Source organism: Carcharodon carcharias, chromosome 19 (genome assembly GCF_017639515.1).
Source record: "Carcharodon carcharias isolate sCarCar2 chromosome 19, sCarCar2.pri, whole genome shotgun sequence".
Classification (NCBI taxonomy): domain Eukaryota; kingdom Metazoa; phylum Chordata; class Chondrichthyes; order Lamniformes; family Lamnidae; genus Carcharodon; species Carcharodon carcharias.
In genome coordinates, this window is record NC_054485.1 from 84,064,494 (window position 1) to 84,081,266 (window position 16,773).

Here is a 16,773-nt window from a genome sequence, read left to right on the forward strand (position 1 = left end):
AGCAATGGCCACTCAGTTCAAGGGCAATTGGGGATGGACAGCAAACGCTGGCCTTGCCAGTGACGCCCACATCCCATGAAGGAATAAATTTAAAAACATTTTTTGTGGTTGAGGTTGATGGTGGTCAAGGGATAAATATTGGCCAAGACACCCCCCGGAGAGAATCCCTTTGCTATTCCTCAGAGGAGGGGCCATGAGACCTTCCACGTCCGTCCAAGATGGGGCCTCAGTTTAACCACCCACCCGCGACACAGCACCTCCAACAGCGCAGCACTCCCTCACTATGGCACTGGGAGTGTTAGCCTGGATCATGCACTCAAGTCTTTAAAAATTCTTTCATGGGATGTGGGCGTCCCTAGCAAGGCTGGTATTCATTGCCCATCCCTAATTGCCCTTGAACTGAGTGGCTTGCTAGGACATTTCAGAGGGGCAGTTAAGAGTCAACCACATTGCTGTGGGCCAGGAGTCACATATAGGCCAGACCAGGGAGGGAGGGCAGATTTCCTTCCTTAAAGGGGCATTAGTGAAGCAGATGGGTTTTTACAACAATTAATGATACTTTCATGGTCATGATTCCATTCCAGAATTATTAATTGATTGAGTTTTATTAATTAGTTGAATTTAAGTTCCACCAGCTGCATGGGTGGGATTTAAACCCCTGTCCCCCCAGAGTATCAACCTGGGCTTCTGGATTACCAGCTGTGTGTGTGGGGGGAGGGGGGGGGTCACGCCGCAGTTAAGTCGTGCATGGGCCCTTCTTACCAATAATGCTGAGCCCCATTTCCACGTGGCTGGAATGGCTGTTGGAGCTGACAGTGCACCGATACCTCCCAGCGTCAGACCCCTTCACCTCCAGCAGTTTGATCGACACGTTTCCAGCCGCCAGCTGGTCTTCAAAGAGGTGGGATCCATCCCTGTGGGATGGACATGGCCCTTTCTGATCATCCAGACATTTCAGGACTGTAGCTCCAGAGTCCAGATTCCTCCATTCTATTTGCAGCTTCTCATCCTGTCTGAAGGGTACCACCAAACAGTTGAGTACCACGTCGTCACCTACATGGGCCACAGCGGGGTAATCTGGCCCTTTCACAGTAAACAGGCCTGGAATGGCAAGAAAATAAAACATTTACATTTATACCGTGTCTTTTACCACCTCAGGGCTCCCAGTGCACTTTACACTCAAAGAAACACTTTCCTTTTTGAAGCAGAGTCACTGCTGTGATGCAGGAAATGCGAGAGCCAAGCTGCTGGCAATGTATTGCCCCATCCCTGTTTGCCCTTGTGAAGGTGGCATTGAGTTGCCTCTAGGGGTTGCTCCAATCTGTATGGTGAAGGTGCTCTCACAGTGCTGCTAGGTGGAAAGTTCCAGAAACCTGCCACCCGGATGGCGATATATATCTGACATGTCAATAAGACGTGAAAGAAATCAAAACAGTGTACATCAAGCTTTATACTTCCTTTGGTATTTTTGAAATGAACTTTTGCTGAACCAAAAGATGGCTGCTACAGGTCATATGACCCACAGAATTGGCCATCTGTCATGGAAGCTTCCAACAGGAACATAAGAGATCCCGCTTCATCCTTGTGCAATCTCACACCTCATTGTAAAGGTATTATAATCACGAAACCAGGAGCCTCGCAGAGATCGAAACTTGTTAAATCCAATTATATTCTTATGTAGAATTTACCTAAGCCCTTGCCCTTGGTCCCCTGCTGATCCCTTATGACTCAGTAACTACCACTTTCATTTATATAGCACCTTTAACACAGTAAAACATTGCAAGGTGTTTCACTTGAGTGTCACCAAACAAATATGACACAGAACCACATAATATTGATGGCGATTTGGGCCATAATCTGCAACCTTATGGCCAGGCAAATACCCCACTCTACCGTTACCACCAAACCGGGGGATCAACCCTGATTTAATGAAGAGTGTAGGAGGGCATGAAAACAAGGTGCCCACCTGGTGAAGCTACAACACAGGACTACTTGTGGTGCCAAACAGTGGAAGCAGCAAGCGATAGACAGACCTATGCGATCCTACCACCTGTGGACCAGATCTAAACTCGGCAGTCCTGCCACATCCAGTCACGATTAGTGAACCATTAAACAGCTATCTGGAGGAGGAGGAGGCTTCACAAATACCCTTATCCTCAGCAATGGGGGAGCCCAGCATATCGGTGCAAAAGACAAGGCTGAAGCACTGGCAATCATCTTCAGCCACAAGTGCCAAGTGGATGATCCAGGTCAACTTCCCCCAGAGGTTCCCAACATCACAAAAGCCAATTTCCAGTCATCTCCGTTCACTCCATATGGTATCAGGAAACGGCCAAGTGCACGGGACATTGGAAAGCTATGGGCCCTGACAATATGCTGGTTCTTTTTCAGAACACCTTGTATTTATGCCGCACTTTAACACAGTGAGATGTCCCAAGACACTTCACAGGGAAGTCATCAAATCACAATTTGACACTGAGCCACATAAGGAGATAATAGGGCAGGAGGACCAAAGGTTTGGTCAAAGAGGCAGGTTTAAAGAGCATGGTAAAGAAGAAATGAGAGGAAGAGAGGCAAAGAGGTTCAGGGAGGGATTTTCAGGGTTTAGGGCTTTAGCAGCTGAAGGTGGATCAAAATCAGGGCTGGCGAAGGGGCCTGAACTGGAGGAGCACAGATATCTCAGAGGGTCATGGGGCTAAAGAAGATCACAGAGATAGGGAGGGGGTGAGGCAATGGAGGGATTAGAAAACAAAGCCCAGAATTTTAAACTCAAGATGTTGCTTAAGTGGAAGCCAACGTAGGTCAGGGAGCACAGGGATAGGGAAACAAGACTTGGTGTGAGAAAGGACATAGGCAGCAGAGTTTTAGATGGCCTCCAGTTTACAGAGGGTAGAATGTGGGAGACTAGACAGGCGAGTGTTGGGATAGTCGAGTCTAGAAGTGCTGAAGACATGGATGAGGGTTTGAACAGCAGATGAGTTGAGCCAGGCAATGTCACAGAGGCTTAGTGATGGCACGGATATGTCATCAGATCATCATCTCAGGGTCAGGAATTGAAAGGGAGGAGGTGTTAGCAGTTTTAACAGGCTTAAAAGTGGATAAATTCTCAGGCCCAGATGAGATGTATCCCAGGCTACTATGTGAGGCAAGAGAGGACATTGCAGGGGCTCTGACACTAATTTCCAAATCCTCTTTGGCCACAGGAGAGGTGTCAGAGGACTGGAAGATGGTGAATGTGGTACCATTATTCAAGAAGGGTAGTAGGGATAATCCAGGTAATTACAGGCCAATGAGTCTAACATCGGTGGTAACTATTGGGCAAAATTCTGAGGGACAGGATTAATCTCCACTTGGAGAGGCAGGGGTTAACAGGGATAGTCAGCATGGCTTTGTCAGGGAGAGATCTTGTCTAACAAATTTGATTGAATTTTTCGAGGAGGTGACTAGTTGTGTAGATGAGGGTAAAGCAGTTGATGTCGTCTACATGGGCTTCAGTCAGGCTTTTGACAAGGTTCCCCCATGGGAGAATCGCCAAGAAGGTAAGAGCCCATGGGATCCAGGGCAATTTGGCAAATTGGCTTAGTGGCAGGAGGCAGAGGGTGATGATCAAAGGCTGCTTTTGCGATTGGAAGCCTGTGACGAGTGGTGTACCACACGGATCAGTGCTGGGACCTTTGCTGTTTGTAGTGTACATTAAAAATTTAGAATATACGAGGTATGATCAGTAAATTTGCAGATGACACGAAAATTGGTAGTGTCGTAAATAGTGAGGAGGAAAGCCTTAGATAACAGGATGATATACATGAGCTGGTAAGATGTGCAGAGCAGTGGCAAATGGAATTTAATCCTGAGAAGTGTGAGGTGATGCATTTTGGGAGGACTAACATGGCAAGGGGATACACAATGAATGGTAGGATCCTAGGAATACAGAGGATCAGGGGGATCTTGGTGTACATGTCCATAGGTCCCTGAAGGAAACAGCACAGGTAGATAAGATGATTAAGGCGGCACATGGGATACTTGCCTTTATTAGCTGAGGCACAGAATATAAGAGCAGGGAGGCTATGTCAGAGCTGGATAAAACGCTAGTTAGGCCACAGCTGCAGTTCTGGTCACCACACTATAGGAGGGATGTGATTATACTGGAGAGGATGCAGAGGAGATTCACCAGGATGTTGCCTGGGCTGGAGCATTTCAGCTATGAAAAGAGACTGGATAGGCTAGGGTTGTTTTCCTTACAGCAGAGAAGGCTGAGGAGGGACCTGATAGAGGTATACAAAATTATAAGGGGCATAGGTAGGGTAGATAGGAAGAAACTTTTCGCCTTAGCGGAGGTGTCAATAACCAAGGAGCATAAATTTAAGGTAAGGGGCAGGAGGTTTAGAGAGGATTTGAAGAAAACGTTTTTCACCCAGAGGGTGGTTGGAACACACTACTTGAGGGGGTGGTAGAGGCAGGAACCCTCTCAACATTTATGTAGTATTTAGATGAGCACTTGAAACACCATGGCACACAGGGCTACAGGCCAAATGCTGGAAAATGGGATTAGAATAGATAGGTGCTTGATAGCCAGCACAGACAACGTTGGGCCGAAGGGCCTGTTTTTGTGCTGTATAACTCTATGACTTGAATACTACACCAAGGCTGTAGTACTGAAGACTTGTGTTCCACAACAAGCTGTGCCCCTAGCCAAGCTGTTCCAGTACAGCTACTACACTGGCATCTACCCGGCAATGTGGAAAATCGCTCAGGTATGTCCTGTATACCAAAATGCAGGACAAATCCACCCCATTAATGTACTCTCAAGCATCAGCAAAGTGATGGAAGCTGTTGTCGACAGTCCTATCAAGCAACACTGACACAGCAATAACCTGCTCACTGACGCTCAGTTCCGCCAGGATCACTCAGCTCCTGACCTCATTACAGCCTCAGCTCAAACATGGACAAAAGAACTGAAGTGAGGTGAGAGTGACTGCCCTTGACATCAAGGCTGCATTTGACCGAGTGTGGCATCAAGGAGCCCTAGCAAAACTGGAGTCAATGGGAATCAGGACGAAACCCTTGACTGATTGGAGTCATACCTGATACGGGGTGATGCTTGTGGTTGTTGGTGGTCAATCATCTCAGTCCTGGGACATTGCCCAACCACCTTCAGCTGCTTTATCAATGACCTTCCTTCCATTATAAGGTCAGAAATGGGGATGTTCACTGATGATTGCACAATGTTCAGCACCATTCACAACTCCTCAGATACTGAATCGATCTGTGTCCATATGCAGCAAAACCTTGGGCTGATAAGTGACAAGTAACATTCACGCCAACAAATGTCAGGCAGTGACCATATCCAACAAGAGAAAATCTAACCATCACCCCTTGATGTTCAATGGCATTTACATTGCTAAATCCCCCACTATTAACATCCTGGGAGTTACCACTGACCAAAAACTGAACTGGATAAGACATATAAATACTGCAGCTACAAGAGCTGGTCAGAGGCTGGAAATCCCGTGGCGAGTAACTCCCTCCTGACTCTCCAAAGGTTGTCCACCATCGACAGGCACAAGTCAGAAGTGTGATGGAATACTCCCCACTTGCCCGGATGGGTGCAGCTCCCACAACACTCAAGAAGCTCAACACCTTCCAGGACAAAGAAGCCTGCTTGATTGGCACCTCATTCACCAACTTAAACACCCACTCCCTCCATCATCGACACACAGTGGCAGCCTTGTGTACCATCTACAAGATGCACTGCTGGAACTCATCAAGGCTTCTGAGACAGCACCTTCCAAACCCACAACCTCTACTAACTAGAAGGATAAGGGCAGCAGATAGATGGGAACACCACCATCTGGAAGTTCCCCTCCAAGTCACTCACCATCTGACTTGGAAATATATCGCTGTTCCTTCACTGTCGCTGGGTCAAAATCCTGTAACTCCCTCCCTAACAGCACTGTGGGTGTACCTACTGCACATGGACTTCAGCGGTTCAAGAAGGCGGCTCACCACCACCTTCTCAAGGGTAATATATGATGGGCAATGAATGCTGGCCTAGCCAGCGATGCCCACATCCCAAGAGTGAATGTAAAAAAGGAAACGACTTAAAAAAAGCAAGAGGGGTAGAGAGAGAGAGACAGAGAAGTTTGATGAGGGAAGTCAAGAGATTCAGGCCCAGGAAGCTGACAGGATGGCAATCTCCAATGTTGGGACGATTAAAATTGGAAAACAGGCTGGATGCCAGAAGTGAAAGAGCACAAAGGTCTCGGAGGGTTGTAGGGCTGGAGCAGAGCACAGGGCAAGGGAAGGGCGAGGGTGTGGAGTTATCTGAAAACAGATTTTTCTTTATTCATATGGCTGGAGAAGCAGTTATCGGTCAATGTCGAGGTCAAAAATCCGTTCAATGCCTTCAGCTGGTGCAGTGTGAATGGCTGTGATGCCACCAGGAATGGATCTCTCGGGACAGGAGTTCAGTGTGTGGATGGCCTCGGTCACAATTTGAGCTGTTCCTCAGGTCCCACCTGTGGAGCGAGTGGCCATACCTCCCCCTGCCCGTCCTCGAATGGGTTTGGAGTTGTCCAGATTTTCCATGGAAGGTTGAAACCTGGGGCTTTGAAAACGGATCCACTCAGGTCAGTTCACCAGATTGTGGCTGGTGACGTTTGCAGTCAACCAGGAGGTGTGCCATCGAGAGTTGGGGCTGTCGTCAGCTGGCAGGGTGCGGAAGAGTGTGGAGTGTGTTCCATTGGGGTGGGTGGTGTTAAGTGATTTTAGATTGGGTGGTGGGGGGGTGGTTTCCCCAAGGGCCTGTGTCAATGGGTTAATTGGGATGAGAACTTTAAACGCACACTGGGTTCATTCTCTACTCTTGATCAGGGAGGTCTCAACCTGTGGATTCCTGCCTCACAGCAAATGACTTGCATCAGTCTCACCTCGTTGGGAGCCATTCAAATACGAGGCAAACACGGCTCCTGCAAGAATGACCACCTGCAGCAACACTTCCACTGGCAGGCTGCCTCTGCGATCTGACCTAGGGCCATCAAACCTCCCTGCAAAAGATACAAAATAGCAGCAATGCTGTGTTACTCCTTCAGGGCTCGATTTTTTTGCCTCTCCACCTCCTCTCGCGTGCTGACTCTAACCGTCTTGCAGTTGAACTTTCCCTAGTGACAACCCCACCCTGGAGTCAATCTCTCCCCAGAACCCTCCTTAACATGGCCGCCTCACTGGGCAATGTCAGTAGCCTCTTCCTGCCCAGTAAAGAATCAATCTTGCTCTGAACGTCCATAGTAATCATCCTCAGTGGCCTGTCATCAAGCCAGAGAGTCATTAGGGTGGACAGGAGGCCATTCAGCCCATCTGCTTAATGAAATTGACCTCCATGCTCTTCCTTTTCCTGCCCCAGTTTTTGACATTTACTGAAAATTGTTTATCTCTTTTTTTTTTTAAAGTTGTTCTCATTAAATGGACACCGCTGGAGAGGAGGCATTTGTTGCCCAACTCTAGTTGCCCCTGAACAGGTGGTGGCAGAGCTTCTCTTGGATCTGCTGCCCTCCTCACCCTCTGCTTCATAGTAGAAAGGGCACGAGCTGCCCACTTCTCCACCATGGGGGTCCCTGCTTCAGAGGACAGGCCGAATCCATCAGCAGTCAAGAGATGAGCAAACCAGAGGCGAGCTCGATTCTGGACACCTAGGGCGGGATTTCTCGGCCCCGACACCGGCAGGCATCGTCGAGGGTGGGACGAAAACATTTGGAGGGCCGTCGATTTTTAAGGGCTCTCCAAATTTTCCCGGGGCGACGCCTGCCAGTGTTGGGGCCGGAAAACCCCGCCCTTACTGTTCAATCACTGGTGAATCTGTACATGCAGGAACAGGGGTGGGACATTCAGCCCTTCGAACCTGTTCTGCCGATCAATTAGATCGTGGCTGGTCTGTATCTGAACTCCATTTGCACCAAATCCCTCAACATCCCAACCCAACAACAACCTTATCAATCCCTAGTCGGAAAGTTTCAATTGACGCCGACATCATTTGGGGAGATTGTTCTAGGTTTCCACACCACGTTCTGGAATCCCCCCCACTAGGGGAAATAGTTCCTCTCTACGGGCCTTAGCATTTTTAAGCTTCTCTATCAGATCACCCCACGCCCTTCTAAATTTAAGAGAATGCTATACATGCCTAAGCAACCTGCCTCGTCATGTAAACCCCAAACTCCAGATTCGGTCCCACCTCGGTTCAGTATGCAAACGGGGCCTGGCATTTCCGATGGCTTGTTGCTGTTCAAGTTCTCTAAGTCGCCCTCGCTCTCTGCCCTCTATCCTTGGCCTCCTGCAGCGTTCCAATGAAGCTCAAGGTCAGCTTGAGGAACTGCACCTCATCGTTCGATTACAGCCTTGCCAGACTCAGTACTGAGTTCAACAACTTCAGGCCATAAACTCTGCCCACCCCACCCCGCCATTTTGTCACTCTTCTCTTTTCAGGGGTTTCGGTTCCACTCACAATTTCCGCTTGTTTTTTTTTGCTTCAGGGTGACAGCTGTCCTTTATCCTGCCATTCATTCGTCTTTTGTTCCTTTACTTGTCCCCTTTGGCTCTGCCCCGCCAACTCTTTTGTCGTTCAATGTCTCCCCTCTTCCCCCCTCTCTTCCCTTTTGTCCTTTTTCCACCCTCCCTCCCACCTGACTTCCTTAAAACCAATTACGTCTCAAATTTTCCCAGTTTTGAGGAAAGATCATCTACCTGGTACATCAGTTTTCTTTTATATATTCGTTCATGGAACGTGGGCCTTGCTGGCTAGGCCAGTATTTATTGCTCATCCCTTAACTGCCCTCATTCAGAGGGCATTTTAAGAATCAATCACATTGCTGTGGGTCTGGAGTCACGTGTAGGCCAGACCGGGTAAGGAAACAGATTTCCTTCCCTAAAGGACATTAGTGAACCAGATGGGTTTTTATGACAATCGACAATGTCTTCATGGTCATCATTGCACTTTTAATTCTAGATTTTTATTGAATTCAAATGTCACCATGATGGGATTCAAACCCTGGGTCTCTGGAATATTAGTCCAGTGACAGTATCACTATCCCAGCACCCACAATATTTTACTTTTGTAAAACTGCTTTTTTTTGGGGCGTAAATCCACTGGATGGACATAAGGAATAGGAGGCATAGGCCATTCAGACCTTCAAGCCCATTCTCTCCACCATTCAGTGAGATCATGGCTGACTTTCCATTTCAACCCCATTTTCCCGCACTATTCCCATGTCCCTTGATGTTTTTAACTGTGTAGGAATCCATCAATCTCAGCCTCAAACATACTGAACGACTGAGCCTCTGCAGCCCTTTGGGGCAGAGAATTCCAAAGATTCACCACCTTCTGAGTGAAGAAATTCCTCCTCATCTCAGTCTTAAATGACCTGCCCCTTATTCTGAGACTGTGTCCCCTGGTTCTCGACAACCTCCCCCAGCCAGGGGGAAACATCCTTCCTGCATCTACCCTGTCGAACCCTGTAAGAATTTTGTATGTTTGAATGAGATCACCTCTCATTCTTCTAAACCCCAGAGAATAAAGGCCCAGTCTATTCAATCGTTCTTCATACGACAATCCCTCCATCCCAGGAATTGGTTTGGTGAATCTTGGTTGCACTCCCTCTATGGCAAGTATATCTTTCCTTCAGTAAGGAGGCCAAAACTGCACACAGCACTCCAGGTATGGTGATGCTTGTTCAGCAAAAGAGCAGGAAACAGTGAGTCAGTGCAGCTCATCAAAGGCAAACAAAGACTTAGACATTGGAGACACTCCCTCTGCTGAAGTCACTGACTGAATGCAGTTTGGCATGCTGCTGCAGCTAGTATTGGGCCACAGTAGCTTAGTGACAACTGCACTGGGCTATCACCCCAGGGGTTGGGAGTTCAAATCCCTTCCATGACAGGTTGGGAAACAGCATTCATGAAAAATCTGACACCAGGAGAGGATTGAGGTCTGCTGGAGCATTGCCAAGAATCTGTCTGATTCATGGAAAGTGAACCTACCATCTCTGTCTAGCCTGACCTACACATGAGACCAGTCTGAGAGCTGGCACTGAGGAAGTGGACGGTAGACACTGCTTTACTGGTGTCACCCACGTTTTAGATTTTATTTATTTTTTTTAAATGAAGTTTGATTGCCTGTCTTTGCTGAGTTGGTGATCACTTTTGGGATGGAACACAGGAACAGGAGGAGGCCATTCAGCCCCTCGAGCCTATCCCACCGCTAAATGAGATCTGCTTGGCTGACCTGTATTTTAACTCCACCCACCTGCCTTGGTTCTGTAACCCTTAATACCAATTGCTTTAAAATAATCTATCAATCTCAAGTTTTCAAATTCGCAGTTGATTCCCTCCCCACCCCCAGCCTCAACAGCTCAATTTGTCCTCACGTGAAGTGTGGGAGTCGCTGGCGAGACCAGCATTTGTTCCCATCCCTTGAACTGAGTGGCTACTCGGCCATTTCAGAGGGCAGTTAATAGTCAACCATGTTGTTGTGGGGCTTGGAGTCACACGTAGGCCAGACCAGGTGACCTTCCCTCAAGGAAATCTTGAGGCGGGAGAGCTTGTGGAGAAAGAGAGTGTGAGTCCTACAGTTAAAGATGGGCTTGTATTTCCAAAACACCCTTCAGAACATCCTCCAGCCTTTCACGAAAGTACTTTTGAAGTGTGATCACCATTCGAATGTAGGAAACACAGTTGCCAATTTGTGCACAGCAAGCTTCCATAAACAGTAATGACACAAGTCACCACATCCGTTTTAGCTGTTGGCTGAGGGATGAACGTTGGCCAGGTTATCAAAGAGAACTCCCCTGCTCTTCCTCAAATAGCGGCTGCAGGAACTTTTACTTTAAGAGGGTTTAACATGCCATCTGTGTGCCAGCACCAACAAACAGTGCAGCATTCCCTCAGTACTGCACTGGCAATGTCAGCTTAGACTAGGTGCTCAAGCCACTGGGAGTGGGACTTGAGCCCATAAGTGGCTGCTACCCACCGGACCATGACACTTGGCCTCATTTCCCTCCCCCCACCCATACCCCCCCAAACCAGGGGTGAGAAGGAGACAGAATCAGACAATGACTTGCTGCTCGTGGGAGCTTGCTGTGCGCAAATGGGTTGCTGTGTCTCCTATGTTACAACAGTGCCTCAAATATGCCTCATTGACTGTGGCATGCTTTGGGAGGTGTTGAGGAAAGTGCTGTATAAATGTGAGTCTTTCCTCTTTTTCCAGCGTACCCACCCAGCTACGGGAGTGGGAATACAGGTCAATTTTAACTCTCGATGCAATTCTCTACACTTCCCCCTTTAATGCCGCCTGTCCTGGCTTCTGTACTTACCTTTCCGATAAGCTATCCAAGAGGTCACGCTGACAGCTATTATCCCCACGGCCAAGGCTTCCCACACGTGGCTGGACCAACCCGAGATTCCGGAGGGATATAATCGCCCTGTAAAACATTGAGATCGACAGGGGGCTGACACTATCCAACTGATAATAGCTGCTACGTGACACACAGAATCAGAGCTCGCATACACAAAATACTGAGAATACTGGACTAGTTATTCAAAGCTCCAGGCTAATTCTCTGGGGTCACAGGTGGAATTTAAACTCAATTAATAAAATCTGGAATATAAAGCTAGCTAGTCTCAGTGACGGTGACCATGAAAACCATCATCAATTGCTGTAAAAGACAACCTGGTTCACTAATGCCCCACGAGGGAAGGAAATCTGCCGTCTTTACCCAGTCTGGCCTACATGTGACTCCAGACCCACAGCAATGTGGTTGACTCGTAACTACCCTCGGAAATGGCCGAGCAAGCCACTCAGTTCAAGGGCAATTAGGGATGGGCAACAAATGCTGGTCTTGCCAGTGACACCCACAACCCATGAAAGAACAAGGAAAATATATACGTTTAACCTTCTGTGGTCTCAGATTGCCAAGGGCCCTTTGAGCCACTTCACCAGATGGTTTTGAGTTCAAATCTAACCGACTCTTCATACGGACTCGAAATGTTAACTCTGTTTCTCTCTCCACAGATTCTGCTAGATCTGAGTTTTTCCAGTATTTTCTGTTTTTGTTACTGTTTAGTCTATGCTGATTTTAACGTGTATGTTACAGTAAAAGTCTTAAACCATAAAATCTTGACATGCGATTGTTTAAGTTGGTCACAGGAATTCTTATCTTTCTTAAAAGCTATCGTTCTCTCTGGGGATTATAACAGTGAGGCTGTCCACTTTGGCAGGAAAAGTAAAAGGCAGAATATTATTTAAATGGAGACTGCAGAATGCTGTGGTGCAGAGGGATCTGGGTGTCCTTGTAAAGGAGTTACAAAAAGCATGCAGTACAGCAAGTGATTAGAAAGGTGAATATATTGTTGGCCTTTATTGCAAGGGGGATGGAGTATAAAAGGGAAGTCTTGTTACAACTGTACAGGGCATTGGTGAGACTACACCTGGAATACTGTGTACAATTTTGGTCTTCTTATTTAAAGAAGGTTATACTTTTGAAAGCAGTTCATAGAAGGTTCACTAGGCTGATTCCTGGGATGAAGGGCTTGTCTTATGAGGAAAGATTGAGCAGGTTGAGCCTATACTCATTGGAGTTTGGAAGAACGAGAGGCGATCTTATTGAAACATGTGAGATTCCAAGGGGGCTTGACAGAGTAGAGGCTGAGAGGATGTTTCCCTTTGTGGAGGAATCTAGAACTAGGGGGCAGAGCTTAAAAATAAGGGGCTTCCCATTTAAGACTGAGATGAAGAGGAATTTCTTCTCTCAGGGTTGTTTGTCTTTGGAATTCTCTTCCGCAGAGAGCAGTGGAGGCTGTCATCGAACATATTCAAGGCCAAGTTGGGCAGATTTTTGATTGATAAGGGAGGCAGGGGTCATCAGGAGAGGGTGGGGTCAGGCAGGAAAGTGGAGTTGAGGCCACAAACAGATCAGCCATGAATTTATTGAATGGCGGAACAGGCTCTACGGGCTAAATGGTCTACCCCCACCTAATTCGTGTATTCTTAACAGATCAGACCTCTTTACAAAAACTAAACTGCATCTGAAAATACTTTATTTTTTAAAAAAACTTTAAGAAAATCCTGTTATCCCAGCAAGTATTAAAGAAGTGTCCATACTCCCAACGCAGTAAATATTGGCTGAAACAGTATGCAGTTATTTACTCGTCCCCAGTTGCACCTTGCAGTTAGTTGCATTTATCCCAGGTTGTACCATGATAGTTATCTGCCTCATCCCGGTTTGTACCGCGCTAGTTATTTGCACTCGTCCCGGGCTATTGCTATTTACTTGCACTCATCCCGGGTTGTACCGTGCCTTGGCTAGTTTCCTGTCATTGATAAAATGGTCCAGGCTGGCTGGAGCTTATCTGTTCTTCAATCTCTCTGCCTCTCACTGTTGCTCCATGCGGGCTGTTAATTGTTTTATTATAACAGCAGGGAATACGTTCCAAATCACCACCCCACCCTTCCAAAAAACAAAAAAGAACACGTTGGGATTGAAGGCAAACCCCCGGTGCATTCTGAAGGAGAGTCATACGGACTCGAAACTTTAGCTCTGTTTCTCTCTCCACAGACACTGTCAGACCTGCTGCGCTTTTTCAGCAGTTTCTGTTTTTACACTTACCCGAGGGTGGAGTGACGAATCCCACAGCGGTCATAGTGAACAACATTTCCGGGAACTAAGAACTTTTCAAACTTCACAAACTTCCTGATCTGTACAAACCCCACCCCCTAACTCCTTCCAAACCAATCACAATAAAACACCCCAACGCGTAACCAATTATTAGGGAGTAAGAATTATGGACGACTTTATCTGTGCATGTGTTGCTCTGGATCTTTCAGCCACTCCAAATGGCTTTTCAAATCTCTCTGTCTTTCCTTCAGGGTCACAAGTGCATCCAGCATTGATATCCAAACAGAGAATTCTGGAGAGAGAGAAAAAAAACATCTGTATGGAGAGAGAAAGAAAGTTAACGTTCGGCCTCTTTTCATCAGAACTGGGGGAGGGGGAAACACTGGAACTTGTCAATGAAGGGCAGCAGTAACACATGTCTGAAGTTGATAACTCCAATACCTTTGTCTGATTGTCTGCATTGACCATATTGAAATGATTGTAATATTCATTGATTGTATTGATACACCTTGTGATACATGTGTAAAAGTTGAATCTGATTGTACTTATGTGATGGTGATTTTTGAAATGGTTTGGAATGTTCTTCCAGATATTTTATGAATAAAGTATATTTTTCAAAAAAAAGTATGAACTTATGCACTTCAAAATGGAACTCCAGTATTACTGTTTTTTTAAAAAATTGGGATTTGACAATTTCTAAAAGTTTTTTTTCTTCCTCCTTTTGGGAAGCTAGAGATGTGGCATTCCTCACTGGGCTGTCTTCCTGCTTACTTGAACTGACCATATAGTAAGACATGAGTTGGTAGCGCGCGAAGACTTACTTTGGGCACAATTGGGAGAAATTGGGCCCACAACACTCTTGAAATTGTGCTGGTTAGGTTACAGTTCATTCTGACATCAAGTAAAATCAGCCATGAGCCAGTGCACTGGGGGCAGCCTAATAAAATGCAATTGAGGCAGGCACTGGGCCTCTTATTCGACGTCCCAAAATCAGGTAGGACCCGAAAACCAGCTACATTCAAAGCTGACGCCCTGGGGAGCAACTTGAATAAAGCCCTTTTATTCTTTACCTTTCATACTTTATTTTCTGTATTATAAGAACAGGCTAGGCCTCAGACCCAAAATACGTAAAAATCTCCAAATCCGGCACACATCTGGTCCCAAGCTTCTGGTACCTGTATATCGAATGTTTTTTTTTTAATTAAAAAGTGCTCCTTGATATATTTAAGTAACTTGTGCAGTTTTATAAATGCAACAGAAAATGGGTTTTAACCAAAAATCAGCATTTTGAGTATGGTCTAGCCTTCTCCTTCCAATTTTAACACCTCTGCAAATCAAATCTACCTCAGCACTACCTCTCTCAACTCCTCCAGTATTGTCAGACTGCTTGCCTGACATCCAGGACTGGATGAGCAGAAAGTCTCCTCAAACTGTCATTTGGTAATATAGGACTAGGATTTTGTTGAAAAGAGAGACACATTGTCGAAGATTTTCATCTTGTACTCATCAGGACAAATGCAAGAATCCCAAATTTCAAGCAATCACAATAACTTAGACTATAGGAGAAAAAGATGCTGGGATTGTTTGGCAAGTTGACTCTCATTGGCCTTTCTGGAAACATTGGGGAACTACCAGATCCTTAAGCTCCCGAAAATTCAGAAACAATCTCTTCCCTGAATATTGGGAAGATTGAAGCCATAATTTTCGGTCCCCACTCCAAACTCTATTCCATAGATACCGACTCCATCCCAATCCCTGGCAAGAGTCTGAGATTAAACCAGTCTGTTCGCAACCTTGCTGTCATATTTGGCCCCGAAATGAGTTTCCGACCTCATTTTCACACTCTTGTCATTAAGGCCTCCCATTTCCACCCCTGAAACATCACCCAATTTTGCCCCTCCCTCAGCTCATTTGTACTGAAACCCTCATTCATGCCTTCATTGCCTTGAGACTCAACTATTCCAACGCACTCCTGGCTGGTCTATCACATTCTACTTTCTGTTAACTTGAGGTTATCCAAAACTCTGCTACCTGTAGCTTAATGCGCACCATGTCCCACTCCCCTGTGCTCACTGACCTACATTGGCTCCTCGACCAGGAACGTCTTGATTTTAAAATTCTCATCCTTGTTTTCAAATCCCTCCATTGCCTCATCTCTAGCTATCGGTTATCTCTTCCAGCCCCACAACCCTCTGAGATCCCTGAAGTCCTCTAATTCTGACTTCTTGAGCATCCCTGATTTTAATTGTTTCACCATTGCCTTCAGCTGCCTGGGGCCTAAGCTTTGGAATTCCCTCCCTAAAACCTCTCCATCTCTTCTACCCCACTTTCCTCCCTTAAGCTGCCCCCTCCTCAACCAAAACCTGCCACTAAGCTTTTGGTCATCTAACCAAATATTTCCTTATGTGGCTCAGTGTCAAATTTTGTTTTATAATATTCCTATGAAGCACCTTGGGACATTTTATTTCATCAGTATTGTCAAGACCAGAGGTAACAAAGGCATGGATGAGTGTCACTCAGTTACAGTTTGAGGGACCGGTACTAGTAGAGGCAAATAGCATAGATGCCTTTAACAGAGAGTTGGGTAAGTACATGAGGGTGAAAGCAATAGGACATGCTGAGATGAAGTAGAGGTGGGAGGAAGCTTTTGTGGAGCAGGAACACCATCAGGAACTTTTGGGCCAAATGGCCTGTTTCTGTACTGTAAACACTATGTCACCTGAGATGTGAGGTGCCTGTTACTCTGAATGTTGCTCTGGTTGGAATAATGTCTAGATGTGATGTAACTGTGATGGATCTTTGCAAATATTAACGTCTGATGTTGGCTGCGCTCGGACTGCTATTCTCAGCATTGAGTCATGGAGCTCAGAGGGAGGCCCTTCCATCCATCATGCTTGTCTCTTTCCCTGTAGCCTTGTGATTCCCCTTCTTCAAGTATCAATCCAAATCTCTTTTGTGAGTTACAGCTGAATCTCACTCCATGGCCCTTTCTGGCAATGCATTCCAGATCACAACAAGTCACATGTTAAAAACAAAGTTCCCTCAATGTTGCCTCTAGTCCCTTTACCAATCGCCTTAAATCTGCGTCCTTGGTTTGCCATCCTTCTGTCATTGT

At 46.4% G+C, this 16,773-nt stretch overlaps 1 protein-coding gene across 1 annotated transcript in view; it reads right to left on the reverse strand.

Annotated features, from left to right (window-relative positions):
• LOC121291503 (butyrophilin subfamily 1 member A1-like) overlaps positions 1–16,773 on the reverse strand; it is a 30,674-nt gene that overhangs the window by 11,648 nt on the left and 2,253 nt on the right. Inside the window, exons 2-5 of the mRNA XM_041212789.1 lie at positions 13,650–13,950; positions 11,358–11,465; positions 6,927–7,043; positions 763–1,101 (exon numbers count right to left, since the gene is read on the reverse strand). Of these exons, the coding sequence (XP_041068723.1) occupies positions 763–1,101; positions 6,927–7,043; positions 11,358–11,465; positions 13,650–13,695 (610 nt within the window). The 5' untranslated portion in view covers positions 13,696–13,950. The remainder of the gene's footprint in view (positions 1–762; positions 1,102–6,926; positions 7,044–11,357; positions 11,466–13,649; positions 13,951–16,773) is intronic.